Here is a 26206-nt window from a genome sequence, read left to right as displayed (position 1 = left end):
ACACTGCTGTTTTATTTTTCAACTTGTTGTCTACTAAGACGCCTAGATCTCTCACATTACAGCTGCTCATATCACCAACAGGATTCCAATCATTATATTGTAATTTTATTTATTGTGTATGTTTTTGTATACATGTTCAAAATTTCATATCTAAGCAGTTTATCAATATTTATAACTCAGTAATAAAAAAGCATGAATTTCTGTAAACCCATTTAAAAGAGTAATGCTCAGCAACTGTTTCTACTTCATACATTTAGTATAGCATTAAATAAATACTTGAATCAAGTTTTTTGAAGTATAACAAAAAACTGATTCCTGCACTGAGACAAAAGAATAGAAGTGTGCATCTAAAAATACTAGAAGACCATCTAAACCAATTTCATGCATTTTGGGGGGTTTTGATTTCTTAGTTCATTTTAAACAAAGAACAGAAAGCTTTCAAGACAAGCTCGATTCTCATAGTGGGAAATCTCTCCCTTCTGCCTTCAGTTCTAAATTTCTTACCTCAGGACTGGTGTGAATATTGCACCTTTCATTTGCTTATTTTTCACAAGCAGCTGATATAGGAAAAGGAGAGCCTAATTTTTGCTCAAGCAGGTATTATTTATTTATTATGAATTATTAATAATTTTCTATCACTTTTGCAGGTTACCTGGATCTACATGATACAAGTGATTAGTCTGCTTCTTGTTTGCCTCCTACAGTTCTTCAATTCCATGATAGTAGGATCACTGCTTATAAGCTTTAATATGTCTGCCTTGTTAGCAAGAAAACTGCAGGTATATAGTGATCTGCATTTCTTTCATTTTAAAATAACTTGTAAATGAAGTAAACTAAACAGTTATCTAAATTTTGCCTAAATAAATTGTGTAACTTTACACATGCTGGGAGGAGGAAATGGCCTTCAAATGCTTCTGAAATACAATTCTCACCTGTCCGAGATCCTTGTACTCTAGCAACACTGTGACAATGCTTCTGTTTTTAAGAATTTTAAATTTTCTTCCCCCGAAACACCCAATCTTACTGTTTATAATAGGGTTGGAGAATGTGTGACTTTCCAAATGATATTAGGCTGCAGCTCCCAAGAACCTTAGCATTATAGCTAATGGTGGATAATGGAAGTTGCAGTCCAATAACATCTAAACTTTACCCCAATGTAATAAGTGAGGGAAGAGAGAAGTGTTTCACTCACTCCTATGATACTAGCCAACTGAGGTTAAGAAATGAAATTGGACTGTAAATTCAGAACATGCAATATGTACTTCATACAACAGATTATTAATTTATGGATTTCTTCATCATAAGATATGATGATGACCACAAACTTAAATAAGACAAATTGATGATAATAGAATCACAGAATTGGAAGAGACCAGACCAGCCCCCTAATGATGATCAGTTCTGTCAGTGGATATTAATAGTCACAATATCCAAGGGCGTATCCACACAGCAGAATTATGGCAGTTTGACACCCCTTTAACTGCCATGATGCTATCCTACAGAATCCTGAGATTTGTAGTTTGGTGAGATACCAGACCTCTCTTAACAGAACAAGCTGAATACGTCACCCATCTACAAAATTCAGGATTTTACAGGGTAGAGCTATTTCAAAGTGGTGACAAGCTGCTATAATTCTACAGATACATCCTAAAGGGATCCGCAGGATTATACTGTATGAGATGGCCTGTAGCCATGCTTGAAGTCTTACTGATTATCATATTCTTTGCACATCACAAATCATCTCCATATGCAAAAGCCTATTCAGTAGTTTGTTGTTGTGTGCCTTAAAGTCCTTTCCGACTTACAGGGACCCTAAGATTCTCCTCTTAATGCTAATCTCAAAGAGAAGCTGAAATCTCAATATGCAGCAAATAGCAAGAGCAGTTTTTTAAATAAATAAATAAATAAATAATCAGGTACAGTAAGTAATACAAAGTAGTACAAATTCCACTTCTGATATATATATATTTAAAACATTATAATATCTTTGCTTCCATTTTCCAGAATCACCTGAAAACTGGAGGCTTGTTGAACAGGCTTGGAAAGCTTTTCCTCCATGTTCTCTTAGTCCTAAGTTTGACATTTCTTGGAAATAATTTTATCAAGGTATGTAGCTGAGCTTTTTTCTTATCTTTTTTCTGGTTATATCTGTCTAACATATTGTTCTATAGTAGATATACAGTAGATATAAATAGCTTCATGTACTTCGCCTTCAGGGGAACCACAGCAACTAAAGCTGTCTTCTCAGCCACCTGAGAATAGAGAAATTTCCATTCCTATTTCCTCTGACCTATTCTTGTTGTTTGCTCCTATCACCCCATTGGGAAAGGCCTCCTACCCCTTCCCTCTCACCACAGCATTGCAACTGTAATTTCTAGTAAAGATCAAAACTAAAGAACAAAATCTTGTTAAATGTCAAATCATAGGATGATTTTTCAATATTAACAGGGAAAATATTACTGTAGTGGCAGTTGTAGCCTTTGACAATATGAATTGTTTCACACTTTTAAGAACTGTAAGGTAAAATAGGTGACACCTGTGAAAGATCATAATAGGAATAATAGTAGGACAGTTAACAGTGAATTAATTTTCATAGCTGGGAGGAAGTTATAACTTTTGCTTTGTCTGTTCATAGAAAGTTCTTAATCTGCAGTCTGATGAGCACATCTTTAAATTTCTGAAAGCAAAGTTTGGATTTGGAGCAACAAGGTATCATTTCAGCTATTTTTGAAAAGTGTAATAGTTTTCTTATAATTTAAAGTTAAATTATTTCTGCTTGTAAACTTCTACAGTTATTTCTGCTTGTAAGGCTGCATCCACACTGCAGAAATAATCCAGGTTGAGTGCTATGGAATTCTGGGATTTGTAGTTTGTTGTGGCACCAGAGCTCTCTGACAGAGAAAGCTAAATGTCTCACAAAACTACAGTTCCCAGAATTCCACAGCACAGAGCCATGGCAGTTAAATGGTGTCAGCCCGGATTATTTCTGTAATTCATATGCAGCCCTAAATAATAATTCTTGAGCCCACTTTCATTAAAATGTTATAGCATACAATTATGAGAATATTTTTCCTAGTTTTTATAATGTATTTCATGTCAAGAACTTTGTTATGTATTACCTTTCTTTTCTTTTTTTCTTTTCCTTTAGAGATTTTGATGCCAATCTGTATCTCTGTGAAGAAGCTTTTGGTCTCTTGCCTTTTAATACTTTTATGAGACTTTCCAACTCATTAGTTTTCTATGTCTATGTATTTGTTCTTTTTGTAATGACCATAATTGCTGCTGTTACTGCTTTTCAAAATCTCAGGTATGTCTGTCCATATCTATTTGAACTGATTGGTTGATTGCTTATTTGTTTGTTTGTTTACATACTGATTTATTTGATAGGAGGTCTTTTTCTTCCTGGATGCTAAGAATAGGAATATGTGAAAAGATCGCTACAACAGTGTGTTTGTCTTTGTCTTCAGGTAGTTCTCAGTCTTCTCAGCTCTCCAAAATGTAACTCTAGAGTTTTTAAAGCAAGGAAATGTGTGATTGATCTAATAGTTGGTGATTTTGCTCTACATGAGAAATACAGAATCATAGAGTTTCCCAAGTGGAAATGTTACAATGAATGTGCTATGAAATAATTTAATTATTATTAAATGACAAAAGACCATACCTCTAGAAGTGACCACTCTGCTTATGGCTGAACCTGGACCAGGTTGGTCCCATATGAACACACAGTGAACCAGGAGGCCTTACACACTGATCATTCATTAATAACATTCCAGTTATTTCAGTGGGAATAAGCACACCTAACTTGTTTGGATCCAACTCATTACATTTTTTTCTGGCCAGGATTAATTCCATGCAAAATTTCCATTTATCTCTCAGTCCTTGTGGACAATGCTAATTTGTTTGCAGTGGCACTCAACATGGTTGCCTTTTTTTGTGGTGGATTTATTTACTTTAACACTATGTCACAAACATGAATCACTGTTGGACTGGAGGTAAAATGGTCAGGTCTGTATATATTCATATATTGGGTGAAAGCCCCTGGCGTGCAGACTTCTGACCTTAAGAATTATATCAGTTTTTTGCAGGACCTGCTATTTCTAAGGTTACTCCTTAGACCAGTATTGTGCCTAAAGCAAAGGAAAGAGTCAAATCTGGTATTAGCTACCAGGATATATTTTGCTGAGCTTTTATTCTTCAATATTTGCTCCACTATCATAAACAAATAACATCATTTATTTTTATACATATGCCATTCATATACCATCTATTGCCAGTCCTATTTAAAAGCAGAAAATATTTCACAGGCGCATATTTAAAGCACTTAAGCGAGAATGAAAAATCTATTAGTACTAGCTTAGAATGTTTTATTTTTCCCCAGGACTAAAGGGTCACTATTAACTGCATACAAATGTCCTGCTTTAAAATAACTTATTTCTTGGTAGAGCCTAGTGTTCGTTGTTTCATTATTTATTTCTTCCTGTTATTTTTTTTTCTCTCAGTGGTTCTGCAAACATCAAACACACAGAAAGACAACAAAAGTGTACAATACAGCTGAAACCTGGTGTTGCTTACAATTTAGGGCACACCATTCTGTTTGGATTGCTGGCTTTAAGCACAATGAGGTATTCTTTATTTTACTTATCTCCCCTATAGGACACTTAACCTTCAGAAAGTGTATCAGTAACAACAGAGGTGAATTATGTTTCCTGGTCATCTTTCCTTTTTTGTAATATGTCTGACCCTCCTGCATTGTTTGTTAAAATTGTTTAGTCACAGACACAACTCTCAAACCTAGGGGTTGAGTTGACATATTTCACATCTTAATCTTCCTGTCTACGCATAGTTACCTTTAAATATGACATGAAATGATGTTTTTCTCTATATTAATATAGATACATTTTTTCCTCTCTCATCTTACAGGATGAAATACCTTTGGACATCCCATATATGTGTGTTTGCAGCTTCTGGTTTATGCAGCAGTGACATGTGGGGGCTGATCTTGAAATTTGTTCATCTGTACACACCACAGAGGGTTAGAGTTGATATATTTTGATTTTTTGTTGATGTATAAAATTCGACATGTGCTTTATAGACAATAGCAAAGGCTTTTTGACTGCATAGATCATGAAAACCTATAGATTACTCTTAAGGACATGGGAGTGCCAGTATATTTGATAGTCTTGATGAGAAATTTGTGCTTAGGACAAGAGGCTATGGTTAGAACAGAATATGGAGAATCAGAATGGTTCCCAGTTGGCAAAGGGGCCAGCCGAGGATGTATTCTGCTTGTTTAACTTGTATGCAGAAAATATCATACGAAGAGCAGGCTTAGACTTGGAAAAGTTGGAGTAAAGATAGGAGGAAGGAATATCAACAACCTAAGATATGTGGATGACACCATACTGTTAGCTGAAAACAATTATTAAGGAAGGTCAAAGAAGAAAATGCAAAGGCAGGCTTAATACTGACCATAAAGCAAACAAAAATAATGACCCATGGACACAGATTCAAGGTAGATAACGAAGAAATAAAAATAGTTAAAGATTTCTCGTACCTTGGATCAAATGTTAATCAGAACAGAGCCTGCAGCCAAGAAATCAGAACAAATCTAGGAATGGGAATTGCAACGATGAAAGAACTAGACAAGATTCTAACACGTAAAGACATACAACTGAGCACTAAAATTAGAATCATCCAAGACATTGTTTTCCCCATCACCATGTATGGGTGTGAGAGCTGGACATTGAAGAAAAATCAACTCATTGGACTTGTGGTGCTGGAGAAGAGTCTTGAGGATACAGTGGGCAGCCAAAAAGACAAACGAATAGATCCTAGAACAGATCAAGCATGAATTCCCTGGATGCCAAGATGATGAAACTGAGGCTGTTGTATTTTGGCCACATCATGAGAAAGCATGACTCTTTAGAAAAGACAATAGTGCTAGGGAAGGTAGAAGGTAGTAGAAGGACAAGAAGACCAGATGCCAGATGGATAGACTCAATCAGGGATGCCACAGGCGTCTGCAAGATCCAAGCAGATCAGTGCATTTTAGGGCGGCTTGGAGATGTCTCATCCACAGGGTTACCATGACTCAGGAACAACTCAAAGGCAGCTATCAACAGCAGCAACATGAAATTCAGATTTTTAAGCACCAGTAAAAGGGAAATTATCAGATGCTTAAAACATTTGTAGGGCAGTGGATGTTTTGATGTATATGCAATTTAATTTGGAATTTGGGGAAGTGAGCATTTTGGAAGTGTATTTTTTTAAAAACATGCTATTTAAGTCCACTAGATGGTGATGTTGCAGAAGCAGTTGAAGTCATAAACAAAATAATGCTTCTCAAGAAGAATAACAGAAACAACAGTATATAATCTTTCACATAAACCACAATAAAATAAATTTGTAATATGAATTTTGCAATACTGTATAAAGAAGCCAAGTTGCAGCATGATGTTTTGTTAAAGATCTTAATAGATGCTATTCAGTGACATAAAATCAAGTTACTCTAGGCCCAAAATGAGATTGTGATGCATTGTTTATCATTAATCTGGTGTGTGTGTGTGTGTAATTATCTGCAATTGTTGCCTTTTTCCTAGGTTTCTGTGATTAGATATTTAACATCAATGCTGATATTACTGTATCTTTGTTACAAGGTAGGACTCTTTTTTCTTTTTAGTGTTTTTGCTCACTTTCTTACTCAAAACCAATTTCTCTCTGTGAAAATGACCTGTTTAAATATGAGGCAAACTCCAAGTCAGTGTTAGTTCTTAATAGCTAGACAGAAGACAAATGTGTAACTCTCTGCATAGATATCTAAAACAGTACAAAGATCCTGTCATGCAGAAGTAGGCATCATGCTGACTGATATATGCAAAGTTTGCCCTCTGTCTTCTCACTAAAGAGACGACTGGTGCTATTGGTTGTGATAGCCATGATCACTTCTACTGGGAGAGATAGAGAAGGAAATGTATCAATTCAGTCAGGCCTTTCCTCCACCCTCAAGAGGTGATCCTAGTTGACCAGCTCATTCATATTTTCACATACATAAAAGCACTTTCCCTGCAACCCTGGATACAAGACACCATTGTCTTCACCTGACTACGGAGTGCTCTATGCAGCTCTTTCCTTTTTATGCAGGGGCAGAGTGGAGAAGGCCTAGATACCTTTTCTTACTCTTCCTTCAAAATACTGTGATTCCAGTTTTGATATAAATATTTTAACTGGCCTCAATCCACATTCAGGAATTTATTTGTATGGTCTTGTTTGGTTATATTTTATCAATTCAAATATGAAATAGCTGCTTCCCCCAACCTGTGGATTGTGGGGAGAGATTATAACCTAATCTCAAATAAGCTAATGAAAGCCTCTTTGGAGGCATGTGGCGGCTGTAAATTGAGATACGTTGCTTGAAAGATTTAATTTGAATTCAGCAATGGTCACTCTGCTAGCTGACATGAAGCATCCCTAAGTGCGTCACAAAATCTGTAAATTGTGTCTGGGTTTGTTTAACCTGATCTAGCAATTTTCATCTTCATGCACAAAAGATTCCTAGTGTTTTTTATTCTTACAGATACACATCTGGAATCCCCCCCCCCCACCAAAAACCCTTGCTTCTGCAGGTGAAAAATGGTTAAAAGGGCAGGAAATTTAATAAACATTCTTCCCCATCCTAGTACTACTTTTTGACTAATATTCCTCCTACGGTCTATATTTTCATAAAGCATTCGGTTTAAAATTTATGTATTTGTATATATTATTTCATGTACTCCTCACATTAGGAAGATTTTTTTTCTTTTTGGAATGGTCATGTGTTGAGCAGGATTGAGACCTGATTAGTCCTTGGATAGGAAACCACCAGGAGATAGCAGGGATCTAAAGCCAGAGCTAGAAAAGAATTATGAGACTTGGGAGACTTGGGAGACTAGAAGACTTGGGACCAATGGTCTGATCTAGTATAAGGCAGCTTAATACACCAAACAGTTATTGCTGAGTAAAGTAAATACAAGTTGCTTTTTATGCAGCTTGTAGTTGTTGTTGACAAAAACAATCACATTTCTCACCAGTGTTTTGAAAGTATCCATTTTGAATTTCTTCTACTATCTGATTTGGGTTTGTTTTTCCCCTCTGTGCTTTCTCATGTCCTGTTTTTATTCTAGTTCTGGCCTGGTGTGATGGCTGAGCTGTCAGAGTTGCGAGAATTCTATGACCCAGACACAGTGGAGCTGATGAACTGGATTAAGTAAGAGGATTTTTACTTTATTTAAATAAGATGCTGTCTGTTAAGAGCAAGCTGGTGTGCTTAGTGATGGCACCCTCTGATTCTATCCATGACCTATATTGACCATTTCTAAAAGGTGGGCTGTGCAGACAATAGAAACCTTTGGCCGTGGTTAGCAAAACTGCCACCCAAAAATAATGCTGCTGTTCCATACACAGACTCTTACTGCAGTAGCAGCTTACAGCTATGGTGATAGCCAACATCATCACCATAAGAGTTTGGACTCTTCCAGCCAACAGATTCTCATTAGTTGAAACTTTTCAATATGTGCATATATGTGTCTTTTGTATGCTTTTATAAGTCTAATTTTAAAAAAAGAAAGGCAGGCAGGCAGGAAGAAACTTTTCAGCCCATGCATCTATCATCCCCAAGAAGAGTGGCTGGAATGAATCCAGCTTTCTCCCTTCCCCCTGCTGGATCAAAAATTACACAATATTTGTTTAATTTAGTTTAATTGTTAAAATATTTTAAATTGGTATCTAGTCCTGTTCTGACTATCCTTAGCATAAAACATCCTTTTAAAAGGGGGCACAGGACATTTTTGCCTTTGACAGGAGTATGTTTAGCTTTTATACCACTGCATTGCATTTTCAGCAGCATTGTTAATGGGCAGTGCAACTATTCACTAGTAAATAGGTAATATAAATTATCGACAGCATTCTGAAAGAAGACCAAAGTCATCTCTGTCCCTCTGCTACCATATTGACATGTTTTCATGACTAATACTCACCAGCCAGAGGTCTTTAGTACCACTTCTGTATTAAGAGATGTTAAATGTTTGATAGCCCTGGTCTCTGGAGTGCAATATGCAGTGTTTTATATATAGATTTATACATAAAATATACATGGGGCTTTGGTTTCAGCCACAAACTGGATTTGACTGGCTGCAATGAGAGCAATTTTTCAAACAGTTCCTGAGCAAAGAATACTAAACTGCTGTTTATTCTCTTTTCCTTTTAAATCATGGTAGACACTTTTGGTTGTCATTTGTTATGTGGAATTTATTGCATTGACGTGTGAACACTATGCACATAAGAAGAAGTTAATTACTTATGTATTAAAAGGACCAAAAACAAATTTATGGTTCTCACCTGCAATTGGAATGGATACTTTTTTGCCTTCTAAGCTTCTGGTGTCAAAAAGGGTTCAGTCATTATTCATTCAGCCCTTTAAAAGTTCAGCTGAACTTCATCTTGCCTCATGCAGGGTTTTCTGCATAGGTCTTTTTTGTTTTGACGTACAGTTTTCTCCTCCAGGAATGTTTTTGGGTCTGTTTTCAGACAAAATACAATTTGAAAGCTAAATTTATCTTTACAGGTTGCCAGTCACAAAAGGTAAAAGTAGACTGTTCAGTGTATAGTATGACAAGTGTAAATTATGTTTTCAAATGGTGGGTCACAGCTTCAGAGTCCAATCTAGAGCAAGATAAGGGACATAAGTACCTAAGCAGTAGCTATTTCCTTATGGTATAATAATGACAGAGAAGGAAAGCCAGGCCATTAGCTCTGCTGAGAAATCAGTCCCAGCAGCCAGCCTCCCACTCAGCTGTTACCCAACAACTGTTATATCAAGATGCAGTAGAGGCAGAATGGAGAAGTATGTCCACCATTAACTCTGCTGAGAATTCACTCCCTCCATCAGCTGTCATCTAGCAGCAGCTATTCCATCAGTATACAACAAAGGAGAAGAGGCGAACAGACGCACTTCACCAGTTATTCTGAGGAACCAATAAAGTTTGCTTCAATTTTTTCCGGAGCTGTTTTTATTCCATGGCTAAGAAGTAGTGCCTGAACTAGAACCCCCCACCCAGCCAACCCTTTTTCCTTTACATCTTTTGGATTATAAGCCTGAGGACAGGGACTGCTTAATAAGGAGCCCCTCTGGAAGACTTCTTCCAGTTGAAGGGTGAGGGAACAGTGGTTCAACTAAATCAATTCATTTCTATGTGCAGTGGAATGAGGTGGTAGAATTAGATGTATCTTCCCAGGTACATGCAGGGAACCATACTTGTATTCCAATTTTTTTTAAAAAATTACCTGTAAATAGAACATTTCTCCATACTTTGAAGGAAGTTTCCATGTAAACAAGCAGTCATTAATGTGAATGTATATGTGTAGTCTAATATAGTACAGCGAGTCTTGGAGATGTCTCATCAGCAGGGTCACCATGCGTCAAGAACACCTCAAGGGCAGTTGACAACAACAACAATAGTGTAATCCACTTTGCCACCTTCTTATACAGAAACAGATTGTTCAGCTTCACATAACATTAATTTATCATACTCATCAGCTGTGAATGAACAATTCTCAGATTTCAGTGAAACAAATATTATATGAAGCTCAGGTGTACAGTTAAAACGAAAGAGAAATGTATACATTTCAATGTGTTGCCTCAGTGCAGGACTATTTCATGCATGCATTTTGATAGTGCTTGTTATTGTAAATCAAAGTATTGGTTGCTTGCAATGTAAAAGGAAAGGAAGCACCAGAAGTCAAAGGCTGTCCCCCAAATAGCAGAAACTTCAAATTGAAGCTGGAAAATAGACGTTTATTGTGCCCAGGGATGTGGTGGCTCAGCGGTTAAGACACTGATTATGTTGATTGCAAGATGAGCAGGTCAGCAGTTTGAGACCCAAGTGTTGAGTGACAGAGTGAGCTCCCATCATTAGTCCCAGCTTCTGCCAACCTCTCAGTTTGAAAGCATGTAAAAGTACAAGTAGTTATATTCTGTAGATACAGCATTCAGTACAAAATAGGAACCTCTGCTGGTGGGAAGGTAACAGCATTCTGTGCAGTCATGCTGGTTGCATGAGCACAGAGTGGTCTTTGACAATGCTGGCTTTTCGGCTTAATAACGGAGACGAGCACTACCCCTACGGTCGGAAACAACTTGACAACTTTGTCAAAGGGAAAACCTTTACCTTTTACCTTTATGTTTTTATCTGATTGTCCTCTTGAGAGCCAAGAGAACTGTCTTCCTCTAAGCCAATTATTTAAGGGTATATTGTATAAGATTGCATAAGATTTGTTTGCCTCCATTCTGTTACCTAGCATAGGTTTAGTGCCTTGTTCTGTTTCACCCAGATGGTGTGCCTTTAGAATAATTATCTGCATGCTGATGTGTAAATAACCTTTCTGATAAAACAGGGTATGGTACAGTAACAGTACTCTGATTGCAGAGTTAGATTTCACCAGAACGTGGGCAGGAGCTCTGCATGCCCTGCAATATCAGCCTAAACTGTGAGGTACAAATTAATGTATTTCCATGTTCCCCCCCCCCCCCCCCCCGCCTCCGCTTTATGAAGAAAGAGAGTCAGCTTCAAGCATTTTCATACTGTATTTGAAGGTGTGTGTAGACATAGTGAATAGCACACTTACCTCTTTTGCCATCTGCTGCTTCTGCCTACTTTCTGTCTTATTCACAGTTCTGCTCACTGTGGAATGAGTTATTTTGTAGTAATCCTATAATTATTTAAAAGTCTGAGTACAGCAGAGGTTCCTATTTTGTACTGTAGTGCTCAGTTTACCCCATTAGTTTAGCAGTAATTAACTTGTTGGAGCTTAGAGCTTCAAAAACTAAATGAGATTATTTGTTCAAAATGCCATCAGGTCCGCTTGGAATGACATTTAAATTACATAATGTAAATCAGTTTGACCTGTAAGTCCTTGTCATTATTTAGTGACATTTCTTGCAGAATAAATTGTTTGCAGGTTGGGCAGCTTAGTTATGGAGCTTGGCAAAAACCTATAAAAACAAATTATCCTTTCATTTTATACATCATTTGTTCAGACATTTGTAAAAATTGCTTCGTTTTTCCATAATGGAAAAGTGTCACTTGGTTGTTTGAAGCACATTAGCTCTGTAAGATTCAGATGGAGCTTTTTAGCATCTGCATCAAGCCAAAGTATTCACAAGGAAAGATGAAGTACACCTGGTGCATTGTGCCAGGAATATGCTGGCTAATTGTCCCCCTCTAGTGGATATGTCAGGGATAATTATTATTCCACTTCTACTATTTATTCATTTCCAACTCAGTAGAGACACAGAAACAGGAAAAGAAGTAGAACTGATTCACACTTTCCCTGTCTTCTTTCTAAGATGGATTGGTGGATACTGTCTCTCTCCCCATCTCCCAGTGGATGGCCATCTGTCGGGGATGCTTTGATTGAGAGTTCCTGCATGGCAGGGGGTTGGACTGGATGGCCCTTGTGGTCTCTTCCAACTCTATGATTCTATGACTAGCCCAAGGTCCTACATTACAAGAGAAATTGAAAGAACGGAAGATTTAGGGGTTGTGCACACCGGTGGGAAAGGCCAGGTTGGGGGAGGAGTCAGGTGTAGCGTCCATTTGACGTACACGCTGGCACTGCCCCAGGGCAGCATGATGCTGTGCAGCACGATGTAGCACCATAAGGCAGCTGTTATCATGCCCTATGCAGGGCACAAAAAAGAGTCACTTTTTGCGGCTCCTTTTTGTGCCCTGCAAAGGCCAGATCAGGGCCACGGCATGCGGTTGCTGCAGCCTCAATCAGGCTGTAAAAGGGGCTGCACAGCCACTAAGTCCTTTTCTGGCCAATTTTGCAGTGTATGAATCGGCTTTTTGCAGAGTTCCTTTTAGCTCAGATGACGGCTAGTCTTTGTGCTGTGCTGGAATTCAGTTTCTGCTTCTGGTGGTTGGAGAGACATGATTACACCAGCATAACATTAAGTTCTTGTACTGATTCATATGCTGAGATTTCATGGTATTTGTGACTTTGAATATTTTAAATATAATTATAAAATATTAAACTGGAGCAAAGAGATTTCTCAAAAGAAACTTGCTTTAGAAGCCAAAGAGAAGCTGATGGGGTTTCCCCCCCCCCCCCCCCCACCCAAATGGAGAAAGAAATGCCTTGCTGAAAATATTATCTCCACTGTCCGTATATGAGATTAGCCTGGCCTTGTAAGAAGTTTTAAGAAATGGTAGTGGCATGTATGCAGCATTTTTAAGATTATCTCTTTTAAGGCTGTAGCAAGCATTTATGGTTGTCTCTTAACATTTTCAAATTTTTATCAGGAAAACTCAATGGAAAATTCATAGTGGTCTTAAATAGTATGCAGTCGTATTAGCAGGTAGACAGTGAAATTTAAAGAGTGATTTGTACAGTCAGCTTTCCTTCTTTCTTTCTTTTTACCTTTTAGCCTTAAAATATCCCTCCAGCCAAGTGTCTGAAAAAAGTAGATGTACGTTGAGTCTTCCTTATCCAAAATGCTTGGGACCAGAAGTGTTTAGGATTTCAGAGTTTTTCAAATTATTTGCATATACATAATGAGATGTCTTGGCGCTGAGACCCAAGTCTAAACATGTAAAATTCATTACCTGAAGGTAATTTTATATAATATTTTAAAATAGTTTTGTGCACGAAACAAAGTTTGTGTATACTGAACTGTCAGAAAGTGAAGGTGTCACTATTTCAGCCACTCGTGTAGACAATTTTGGATTTTGGGATTCTGGATAAAAGAGTGGCTGAAATAGTGATACCTTCACTTTCTGACAGTTTTGAAACCCACAGAGATCCTGACAGTTAGAATTGACAATAGTGAACTAATGGCCCAGTAGTCTAATTCAACATGGCAGCTTCTTATCTGTTGCAAATGGAGTTGTCAGATAGGCGCTTTACAGAGCACCCGAAAAGGGCGCTCTGCCAGCACCCGTGTTTGCTGCGCCAGGGAACCGCAGCAGACAAACCGCGCGGTTCCCCAGCGCAGCAAAAAGAATCCACAAAAAGTGGGTTCTTTTTGCGGCACGGTTATGATGCTGCAAGGTGGCAGTGGCGCACTTGCAGCGTCATTTCTGTGCCACAACGTGCGGACGCTAAGTGTCCGCTACGTCAAAATGGCGTTACCCATGTAGAATGGGCACTGCCATTTTGTACGTACTCAGCACGTACTAGGGTTAGGGGCATCTGGAAAAGACGCCCCTTCCTAACCCTAGTACGTGCCAAGCACGTACTTTTTGGCGGTGTGTAACCTGCCATAAATCCACTAAAAGAATGCAGGACTGTACATTGTAAGAAATTAATGATATCCATCTTACTGATACGGCAAATTGGAAGAAAATGGGACACCAGTGTGAAAAACTGCAAACATATATACTGAAATGTACATATGCTTGGATATCTGTTCTTGCCTTTATTTCAGTGTTTTGGTCACTAGGCTCCTGGTACCTATTTTTTGAAGCAAATAAAGTTGTAGATTCCCCCATCTTCAGTTTTTGGTGTGACTTAATCACACGGAGAGTAAAGAACTACAATTTTTGTGGATATCATTATTACTGTCTCTTTCAAGATATATTTTCTGGTGCTTTCTTTTAAAATCATCTCAAGGATGAGCAAGATAGATTATGTATTGTGTTCATTAGATGGAATAGTGAGCACTTCTGAAATAAATAACTTGCAGAAATCACTTGAAATAGAAAAGCATAGAATATCCTATCCTAAATGCTGGCTCTGAAGAAACATCTTGGGTATGTAATTTCCTAGGATACTTATTCAAATGTTAGAGTCTGGAAAACTGACATTAATTCTCACCGCCAGACATATCCATCTTCCAAACAGATGTGAGCAAACAAGAATTCCTCCTGTTTGGCTCAGGCAAGGTAGATAATTCACTTTAATCTCCTATTTATTTATTATTATTTTTCAAGCATTTATCCCTCCATTTTAGCCAGAAAATCTCCCTGAGCGGCTTATACAACAATAAAAATAAAGCAGTCCTTGCCTCAGGCTTACAACGTATAAAGAGACAAAAGAAAAAACGCATAGAGAAAAGATGAAGTAACAGGCACCAGTTCTCAGTTGTTCACAGTTCAAAAAATAAGCTTTGTTAGACCTTTGCCCCCTATCCGCCTCCCAATATCATAGTTACCTGGCCTTCCTTGAAATGGCTATAATGTAGTTGATGTTAGTAATAAGAGATAAGACCTCACCCTTCTGAGGTTGGTGATAGTAAATGGAGGTAGCAGTTCCCTTCTGTGTAACACATCTTTTTTCCGCACCGGGCAGTTGATTTTAATGGCCTCTGAGAAGGGGGGCTCCATCCCAACTGGCCAATGAGTGGCATTACGTTAATACGGTTACAAAGTTATTTTTATATTTGTACAGGACCAGCACTCCAAAGAAAGCAGTGATTGCTGGAAGTATGCAGCTTTTAGCAGGTGTCAAGCTGTGTACAGGCAGGGTTTTGACAAACCATCCTCACTATGAAGATAAAAGCCTGAGAGAACGGACAAAACAGGTAAAGTGGCACTGATCTACTCACCACATTCCCACAATGGTGCCAACAACAGTTGAGCCTGGCATCAAATATTTAGTGGATGCAGATAAAGAAAGCTCTTCTCCATCACTTCCACTATTCCATGTCTAAGACAAATTCATTGCAACAACCTTAGCATCCTCCAGATTTGGTACGATTAATAATGAAAATGAATTGCTGTGTTGCTGGAAACACCAATGAAAAATTACACACGTATTTTCAGGTTCATTGAAGTAGATGAAACATCTTCCAGGAAGGTTTATCAGCATTGCCCTGCCACTAACCAGAGATTAACAACTGACACAGGATATCTTCTTAGAGTGCATGGCTTAAATTGCAGAATTCACTACCACAGAATGAAATAATAGCTATCAATGACTTTAAAGTGGGGAGTTGGACTTTTCCTTCCCAAAGTTCTTACTCCTCCCATACGCTTCCACTGTGTTAAGGTTGAACGCTTCATCTGCCCAGCTACTACAACCACCTCAAGGTTGTTTGTAGCTCACGAGGCAGATGTTCCAAAGGGGTCTCTATCACAATGTGTTTGTGTCCTGTTGTGATCTTCTCATCTGGTTGGTCACTGGAAATAAGTGGGCTGGACTAGAAGGTCCATTGCTCTAATGACAGTTGTTTTGCAGGGTGAAGAATTATCAGTCTTAATGAAATTACAACATTTTATCTTTTGTAGGTTTATCAGGTATATGCTAAGAGGTCTCCTGAAGATATCCATGGGATTCTTAGGTCATTCGGTACTGACTTTGTGATCCTGGAGGACAGTATTTGTTATGAAAGAAGACACAACAGGGGTTGCAGGTTGCGTGATCTTCTTGACATGGCAAATAATCATGTAAGTACATACCAGAGTCAGCCTAATAGCAATAACTCCATTTATGTGAACTTATGACACTCTGTGGTTTTAGATCCCAACTAGGTTTGTGGGAAATACATTGTGAATCAGGAAGCAAGCCTGTTAAATCCTTGAAGTCCAGCGTTTATATCTTACAAGCCTGTTTGAATCCTGTCTTGATAAAAAGCTAGGATATAAAAATCAATCAATCAATCAATCCTAGTTGAGGTTCACAGATGAAATTAAAATGGGAATTAGTAATATTGTCTACCTCTTCTGATGGCCTTTAATACAGTAAAGTTTATGGTATTTTAGTTTCATACAGGATAGAGCAGAGGAGCACCCTGCTCCATTACTTTACAGTATAATGTTTAAACAACCTTGTAATTTTTCTTGCAGACTATGGATGGTCCTGGGGAAAATGACCCTGATCTGAAACCATCGCCATATCCTCGGTTCTGTGAGGAAATCAAAAGAAACATGCCTTCTTATACAATGTATTTTACTAAAGTATTTCAAAACAAAACATTCCATGTATACAAGCTTGTGAGACACAAAAAGACTGCATAGTTTTTGCTCTGGTCACTGTAGAAAAATTATAAGAGTTAACAAAAAATTGTTGTTGTTTTTTTAAAACAGGGTTGTAAACTAGTTTATGTTTATATCATAATTACTGTGACAATTCCCAAGGGTTTGTTTTGGTGACATTTTTGTCAAGGAAACTTATGAATGATATGGGGCTGGTTCACAAATGCCACTGGTTTGCTCCTACTGTGGAGTAACAAGCCTTTTTATGTGTTCTACCATACCACCCACAATGTTGTTTGTGACTCTTTTCTTTATGAAGGATGCTTGATGTGCAGAGAAGGGCTGTGAGCCCAAGACTTATTACTACACCTAATTCGTGAAGAGCCTATTCACAAGGGCTTATATGAACCAACTGTAGTCTCTTCCTGATCTAGGGCATTCTGTTCAGGGTTCTGGCTCATTAGTGTCATCCTGAGACATCACTGGCTTGTTGTTTTCTCTCCTTTTTCTTAGGCTGCTTTAGCATTCTAGATATAAACACACTTACTTACTTTTACTTACTGGTCTCTTGGATGTTAAAGCCAAGTAAGCGTGCTTAATAGCATAGAGTTAACTTTAACAGTCCATATCCAACAACTTTTGCTGCTAGAGCACATAAGATCAGATTAAAGGGTTCTAGTGATTTCCCCCAATCCCACTAGGACCCAGAACTTGGCTCTGTATTAGCCATTACTGCTATGATGTCTTTGGTAACCTTCCCAAACACCCAGCTCTGTTTGCTTCCTACTCAACACAACACAGCTGGAAGGACAGTTGTTCTTTGCTTACGGGGTTGGAACTGCCAGTGTCCTAATGACTCTTTTGAAGCTAAGGTCAAGGTAACACAAAAGAATCCCCATCAATAGCTTGGATTTAGCAAGTACTCAAACATGAATGTTTCCCTGGCAGGGACAGCTGTACTCCAGCTACCAGAAAACAGTTTTCTTTGCACTATTGCTCATCTTATAATTGAATTTTTAATGCCAGCTGCCAATTGATAAGCCTTCAGGCAATGTTCTGGATTTTGTATGGATGTTGTTACTGACAGTTATAATCATCATCCAGCAAACCTTCCCAGTAGCCTTTAAAGGCCTGCGTCCATTGCCTGTACAGTAGCTCTTGTGCTCTACCACTTAGACTTGTGAGCCAGTATTTGAGTTGTATCCATTAGTAGTAGTTGGTTTTACAGTCCTTCCACACTTGGTGATGAATTCGTCTGTGTGATTTTAAGAAACTGAAGATGCTGGGAGCATGGTGGATTATTCTTCATTCTGGTTTGTGTTGGGGGGGTTATGTTGTAGCATGCCGTAATGTCTTGTATTGCACAGTTTTTGAAAGGAGGTGTTACAGACAAAGCAAAATGCTCCCAATCCTTGTCCTGCATGCAACAGTGATCAATTCATGTATCTCCCCCCCCTCCCCAAATGTTTCTTAACATAAGAATAGGAAGCCCAGCTAAATAGTGTGATGGGGATCATTAAAATTGATAGGGTCTTTTGTGTTCTAAGGGAATTTTTTTTCTTTGTTATACATGACATATTCATTAAGTATTCACCCCCCAAAATGAATACCTCTCACTGTTTTCTCCCGCCTTCCTTGTACAAAGCAAAACCCCAAAATCATATATCTTATGTTGAGGCAAGCAGAGTTCACATTTTTATACATTTTAAATTTTTTATGGAAGCTACCAACTTTTTAATGATGCATTGTTTGAAAAGAAGCACTGTGATATTGTTTTTAATGCTAATTTTAACATTTTATATGAGATTTAGGGGCAGGGTGGTTTAGAAAGATAACTTTTCCTGTCTTTAAGGAGTAACTTAACCATTATAGGCACAATCATGCTTTGGGACTTATTCTACATGGGCCCCATTGGAACAAATGGGACTTGAATAAAAACAGGATCCATCTCTCATTAATTTAAACTTGATTTGCCCAAGTGCAGTTCCCACTGGTCCAAAGTAAGATAGTAATCAAGTGTTTCTGGAAAACCATAGAAACATCTATTGGACCATGTTTGACCTGCTCAAATAATTCAGGCACAAAAATGGTTACAATTAATTTCTAATGATGGGAAACTTGCAGGGCTTCATCTAGCTTTCCCTAAATTTAATTAAACCAAGATGTGTAATGAGATTAAAGTTCCCCAACTGAGCTATGTTTTATATCCCAGTGATTTAAACATTTCCCCCCTCTGCAGTTGTTCCTGGGTAAATTACTGTAGGGCTAGATATGGTTCTGTCACCCACACAGAAAATAATTTACATTTAGGCGAGTGTTCATTAAGTAACAAGCATGATCTTTCTGCACTTTCATGCTGCTACCAAAAGGGAAGCGGGATTTAATCAACTTGCATTTAAATCAAACCAGGACGTGTGCCACGTTTTTGTTTTAAGCAAGCAAAGCCTCTGAATAATTTCTACTCTGTTTCTGTTAATGAGGTTGGAGCCCATTGTCATTTCCACATAATACCATAATAAAACATTTTAATAAGCAGTAAAAGTTTAATTAAACTGGTAGGTGTGCGTGCCTGGTGCGCGTGGGTCAGCAGATTGCTTGGGGTGAGGGGGGTTTGCTGCTGCACACTAATTCAGGATAAGCACATGTAAGATACGGCACGGTTAGATAAGGTTGCCCTATTCTTTAAAGGCAGTGGGTGTAATCTGCTGGCTCTAAATGCACATACTTTGAACAGTACTTTCAACCAGCTTCCACAGCCATGACAAGTCAGCCCTTGTCGTTTTTAAGGTAGCTTGTGTGCATGATTTGACTTGAAAGTCACTACCAAGATCACTGCGGGTCAAAAGAACCCTGACCCCATGCAAAAAATTTGTTGTCATGCAGAGTCTGATAATGTCACGATACAAATCCAGGCATGTTACTGGAACTGTTAAGCGCCAACCCACCATGTCAAATTTATCCTTAAATGTAAAGAAACAGTATGTAAGAGATGAGGCAATATCTTCTGGTGGACTAGAGAAAATACTGGAAGCAGATTTTTAAGTTGTACAGAACTCTTTGATGGGCTTAGTTCCTGAGAGAGATTGAGAGATGATCGTTGATTGTTCACCTTGTTGCTGTTTCCAGAATTGCAGAAGCTGAAGCAGCATTAAGGGGGCTTAAAGGAGCTTTACTTATATTTGTCATGTCGGCCACACTGATTCACTGTGCCTAATACCTGCAAAACAATTTCAGTACTATTATCTGGTGATTGAAGGACTTGATGTTGTTAAAAGGAACTTGCTTCAAAAAATAATATCAGGGTCACAAACAGCTTTTGATGGGTTTCATTTTCATTTGTGCTTTGCTGCTGTAGGTACCAGTACTTCATGCTTACAAGAAAGTGCCAGGGTCACTAGACTGAGACAGTATTAACAGTCTAAACTGGAAAAGGCAGAGCAAGGCCAGGCCAGCTATATAGGAGAGTGAAGACGCCCATCAGGTGATGGAAAGAGCAGATGAAGGCAGCAATTGGTACTTGAATGATACAGCAAGGATTTTTCTGAGTGTTAATCCTAAAGGAAAGGAAAAATCACTTCAGGCAGCACAGGAGTCAGTGGGGTCAGCACTGAGGCAGAAGACTCTTTTTAGAAAGAAGAGCAAAAGCATTGAAAGTAGCACAGAACTGATGATTGAAAAGTAATCTTTCTCCACAGAAACTTACTTTGAAGCCAGACAGATATACAGCATAAGCCAGTGAATGTTTCTTGAGGAGTAAGCAAACTCCACTATGTGCAGGGGGCTTTGAGAAGTGTGGCTGTGATCACACTCTTAGCCTATCTTCATATGAATAGGCAGCTCCTGTGTTCTTTAATGCAAACTAGATGGATTCTAGTTCGACTTGACTCCTGGATCACTTCCTTTTTCAAGTCTGGCCTCTCCAGGGCCTAAAATGGCTCAGTTGTGATATTCCCCTCCCACATATTCTGCACATTTCAGTATACTTTTAAGACAAAGAAATGAAAACTATTATGGAGTAGGTGACCTTCCAAGCTCCTCTTTGGGGTCCAGTGCAGTCCTCCAGCCCCTGATAGCTGCCTCTGTTCTGAGAGAAGTGATTCTCCACTAAAGCAAGAATCATCTGAGTGTGGCTGTGGGTGTGTTGATAGGGAGGATTTGTCACCAGAATTGAGGGCTTTACACTGGTATAATGGGCTTCTAATTGGTTTGCTTTTTACAGTGTTGTGAAAGAGGCATCCAGTACCTTCTTATACATTACATTTAATTAGTTGCCAAAAGCACCTGGATGGACTTCTGTTTCGCCTGGAGAAGAGAAGGTTAAGAGATGACATGATAGCCCTGTTTAAATACTTGAAGGGATATCATACTGAAGATGGAGAAAGTTTGTTTTCTGCAGCTGCAGAAAGCAACAAAACAGTGGATTCAAACCACAGGAAAAGAGATTCCATCTCAACCTTAGGAAAGACCTCCAGAGCTATTTGACAGTGGAATACACTTCTTTGGAGTGGTGGAATCTCCTTTGTAGGTTTTTAAACAGAGATTGGAAGGCCGTCTGTCAGGGGTGCTTTGATTGTGTATTCTTGCATGGCAGGGGGTTGGACTAGATGGCCCCTGAGGTCTCTTCCAGTTCTATGATTCTATACTCTATGAACTCAAATTATATAACATTATGCCTTGCTAATCTAATAGGGCATCTCCACCTCTGTTCATTTGTTGTTTAAAACCAGAATTTCTGATCACTTCCAGTTTTGAAAGGGGAAAAAAAAGCAAAGTAGTCACATTTTGGCTCCTGTCAAAGGCAAAAGTGGCCCCCAGAAATTGCCCATCTCTGTTGCAATCTGACTCATTGGGAGGGTGCAAGGCTACAGAAGACGGGTTGAAAAGATACATTTTGGGCTTCTCCCACTCTTTCATTTTGCTCTAGCCACACCTCACAATCGGGATGCTTGTCAGTAAAGTTTTCGTTTTGACTTTAGATACAACAACCATTATTAACTCTGAGCTTCTTGTTAGAAAATCTGTTCCATACATCTGTGAGTGAGTTGCAGTGTAATCCAAACTGTGTTTACTCAGACATATGTTGGAAATGCTGTTGATTTACTTCCACGCATGTGAAGGACTGCAGCTTTACTCTGCTTTGCCCCTCATTGTACGTGTGAGATTTGTTCTACATTTATCCCAAAAAGAGGACTGTCATTTATTGGCTAGTGCCCTGTTAAACCTATGCCTGTGTATGTGTATTTTTTGTCATTGGTGGAGGTTGGTGTCCCTGTCCTCTGGGGTGACCAAAGGCCCTCTGCTCGGTCTACCATAAACCCACTGAAGCCCCCCCCCAATCTTTGGCCATTCATGCCTGGAGGAGATGGGGATGGTGAAAGAAGTATTTGCTTCTGTTCCCATAGTCAGAGTGGACTCAGTGGCTGATACCGTTTTACAAAGCAGCACTTAGGGCAAAAGGAAGGAAGGAAGGAAGGCATAGATATAGGATGGGGAACACCTGGCTGAACAAGACTATGTGTGCAAGGGATCTAGGAGTCTTAGTAGACCACAAGTTGAACATGAGTCAATAATGTGATGCGGCAGCTAAAAAGGCCAATGCGATTTTAGGCTGCATCAATAAAAGTACAGTGTAGATCAAGGGAAGCAATAATGCCACTCTATTCTGCTCTGGTCAGGCCTCACCTAGAATACTGTGTCCAGTTCTGGGCACCACAATGTAAAAAGGATCTTGAGAAACTGAAGCATGTCCAAAGGAAGGCAACCAAAATGGTGAAGGGTCTAGAAACTATGCCTTATTGGAAGAGATTTAGGGAGCTAGGTATGTTTAGCCTTGAGAAGAGACGGTTAAGGGTTAAATATTTGAAGGGGTGTCATATTGAGGAGGGAGCTAACTTGTTTTCTGCTGCTCCAGAGAATAAGACCCAGAACAATGGATGCAAGCTACCGGGAAAGAGATTCTACCTAAACATTAGGACAGTGGTTCCCAACCTGTGTGTCGGGACCCCTTTGGTGGTCGAATGACCCTTTCATGGGGGTCGCCTAAGACCATTGGAAAACACCTATTTAATTACAGTTATGAAGTAGCAACAAAAATAACTTCATGGGTTTGGGTCGCCACAACATGAGGAACTGTATTAAAGGGTCACAGCATTAGGAAGGTTGGGAACCACTGTATTAGGAGGAACTTAGGAGGACAGTAAGAGCTGTTCAACAGTGGAAGACACTGCTTTGGAGACTGTGGTGGTCTCTCCTTCTTTGGAGGTCTTTGAGCAGAGCCTGGATAGCCATCTGTCAGGGATGCTTTGATTGTGAGTTCCTGCATGGCAGGGGGGTTGAATTGGTGGCCCTTCTGGTCTCTCCCAATTCTATGAGCCACTGAAACCACTAGAGGACTCTGTTAGACCTTATCAGACGATGTCATTCAGCTATGGGGAAGTAGTCCGATGATGATTATGATGCAGTCCCCCCTCCATGCTCTCGGCATAAATGGCTGTTGGTAGGGGGCTTCAGGAACTCTGTGGTGGGTCTAGGGCAGGGATTCTCAAACATTGGTCCTCCAAGTGTTTCGGACTTCAAGTCCCAGAAGCCCCAGCCAGCTTGGCCTGCAGTCAAGAATTTTGGAACCTGAAGTCCAAAACATTTGGGGGACCAAAGTTTGGGAACCACTGGTCTGAGGGGTGGTAAATGGCTTGCCATAGCCATTTCTACTGCACTATTCAGAGCCATGCAAAACTGCAGCCACTGATGATGTAAAGAGAAAACTTTCATTTTCTGAAGCTAGCATGAACATTAGAACTCACAACTGTTTGGGTCCAACAAGTCCCTCGCTCTTCTTTCTAGTTCAATACGTTTTTCTGGTTAGTCATTTACTAGGCAGGTATTCTCTAGGATGCCAAAGCAGTATGCATGACTATTGTCTTCTCAATAAAAGTTCTCTTTGAAAATCAAACCTCTTCTTGTTGTTTTTAATTTGGCCATTTTCCTTTTAAAACTTTCTTGTTTACTCCTATCCTCTTGTCAGGATTCTTTTGCCATCAGAATCTTTTTGACCTTAACATGCTGAAAGGAGTTAATATTTATTTAAATCATCTTTGGTTTTGACAGCTTGTAAGAGTAGCTTTTATTGAATTTTCAAGTTAAATGATTTAGCAGTAGCCTCTTTCCTCCCTGCTGCTGTCTGGTACACTTAGCCTTAGGAAGGTCAGCCGCTTGTCTGAGGGAGTTACTTGGAAAGCGTTAACTAGAAGTTGTAGTTTTGATCCACTGGGATGAGTAGCTGCGCTTCCCTCTCCTAATGGCGAACTTTGTAATATTTTGGAAACTTTCTATGACGGGGAAAGGCTTCTGTCGGGGAAATTCAGCCAGAAGTAATTGTATGTGGCACGCAACTTATTTGAATTCCAAAAGGCTGAGGGTTTAAAATGAAGCTAAGATCTCACAGATGAACACAAAAGATTCTTCAGGTCATACCCGCTGCCTTGATTGATTGCCATAAACCAAATATCATCGGTAGTAGAGGGGTGTAGCTCATGTCAAAGTTATTGACAGCTGTCAAAATTATTTGAACCCTCTTCCAGAAGTGTTAGGAGACGGGTTAACCAGTTCGGGCAGGGCATCTGGTATGGAACATGTGACACACACACCCCTCCGTGGTAATCTCCAATGTGCCCCCCAATTGGCCCAAACAGGGTCATGTGACTCCCCGCTCAACCTGTCCCACCACTCCGACCAATAGGAACCAGTTTCGGATCCCTTTGATTCATGCGGACCAAGCAGAATGAAACAGAGCAAAAAGCTTCAGAGAGGGGAGGCTTCCCAACAGCTTTCTATACACACACACTATACAAACCAGTCATTTTTAAATAAACAAGATTGTCAATCTAGTGGCTATGCAGATGTTTTCTAAGTATGTAGTAAGTAAGAGGGTACTCAAAAACCTCTTAGCCTGGGATATTCGATACTGGGTCCCGTCCACCACCACCACCCCCGAGTCTTTCTGAAAGATCCACATCGGTCTGCATTGTTGGCAGTGAGAATAAGCTTCCAAATTGATTCAGAACGCTCTGTATCGTTCAAGGAGATGGAGGTGGCTCCATTTTATCCTGAAACGATGGCATGTGTGAATAACACTAGGGTTAAAGTGACTTGGGGGAGATTCATGAACCCAAAATGTAATGGGAACAAGGATCCCGATATGCATCAGCGCTGTAATCTGTATCTCCTTGGGACAAAAAAATATGAATGTAACAACATCTTTACTATACTGGTGTGGTTCTACTCATCCTGAAAAGTTATAATCAAAGTTTTCACCCAAAAAAATCAAAGCAAAGCCAGCAGATGGTTAAGCTTTTTGCTCTGGGAATACACATCCCCAAAGTTCCCAACTTTCCCTGGCGAATAATATGTATCATTCAAGATGCTTTCATGCCCTGTTTTCCCAGGTGATGTGAGTATAAACACACGACAACAAATATTTTTTATTGGAAGAAAGAATGGAAACACGTCCATCCCTCAGGAGTGGCAAAACACTGACAGTCTGTACACATCTGCTAGATTATTTCTCAGCACCATCCGCTTGCAGGTCTTCTTCCCATGTGACAAAGGATTTTAAGGGGTGGGATCTTTATTTTTCCCTTTGGGAAAATATATTCATCTCTGTCAACTGATAACCCACCCACTAATATTTTTAGAAGCCTGAATCAATTGCCACTGTTTTATTCAAAGGCTCTTCCTCAAGCATATAACCAAGAGTAGGTAGGTCTGGGCCAGGATCTCTCTCTTCAGTCTGAATGGTTTCAAAAGGCCTGCACCGTTCACGACATCCGAGGCATTCAAAGATGTCCCGGAGATGATATGATAGCCCTGTTTAAGTATTTGAAAGGGTGTCACATTGAGGATGGAGCAAGCTTGTTTTCTGCTGCTCCAGAGAACAGGACGCAGAACAATGAATGCAAGCTACAGGAAAAGAGATTCCACCTCAAATTTAGGAGGAACTTCCTGACAGTAAGAGCTGTTCAACAGTGGAAGACACTCTCTTTGGAAGTCTTTAAAAAGAGGCTGGATGGCCATCTACCGGGAATGCTTTGATTGAGAGTTCCTGCATGGCAGAATGGGGTTGGACTGGATGCCCTTGAGGTCTCTTTCAACTCTATGATTCTATGATGAAACTCAGTGGATAATCTTGGACCAGTCCTGCTCCCTTTGCCTGACGTATTTCCTGAGGTTGTTGTGCAGATAAAGTAGGGAAGAAAGAAGGC

The 26206-nt window shown here is 39.4% G+C and overlaps 1 protein-coding gene across 3 annotated transcripts in view; it reads left to right on the top strand.

The window, feature by feature from the left end:
* The window catches only part of DPY19L3 (dpy-19 like C-mannosyltransferase 3), a 127944-nt gene extending 106590 nt beyond the window's left edge, over positions 1–21354 (top strand). For all 3 annotated transcript variants that reach the window (XM_042438501.1, XM_042438502.1, XM_042438503.1), the window contains 11 exons: positions 648–779; positions 2005–2106; positions 2636–2709; positions 3149–3307; positions 4500–4622; positions 4921–5032; positions 6600–6656; positions 8160–8242; positions 15424–15556; positions 16263–16421; positions 16821–21354. In XM_042438501.1, the coding sequence (XP_042294435.1) occupies positions 648–779; positions 2005–2106; positions 2636–2709; positions 3149–3307; positions 4500–4622; positions 4921–5032; positions 6600–6656; positions 8160–8242; positions 15424–15556; positions 16263–16421; positions 16821–16991 (1305 nt within the window). In that variant the 3' untranslated portion in view covers positions 16992–21354. The remainder of the gene's footprint in view (positions 1–647; positions 780–2004; positions 2107–2635; positions 2710–3148; positions 3308–4499; positions 4623–4920; positions 5033–6599; positions 6657–8159; positions 8243–15423; positions 15557–16262; positions 16422–16820) is intronic.
* Positions 21355–26206: the final 4852 nt, after the last annotated feature.

The sequence above is a fragment of the Sceloporus undulatus genome, chromosome 8 (genome assembly GCF_019175285.1).
Source record: "Sceloporus undulatus isolate JIND9_A2432 ecotype Alabama chromosome 8, SceUnd_v1.1, whole genome shotgun sequence".
Lineage (NCBI taxonomy): Eukaryota > Metazoa > Chordata > Lepidosauria > Squamata > Phrynosomatidae > Sceloporus > Sceloporus undulatus.
The sequence above is the reverse complement of the archived record's forward strand: the minus strand, read 5'-3'. Positions and strand labels throughout refer to the sequence as shown.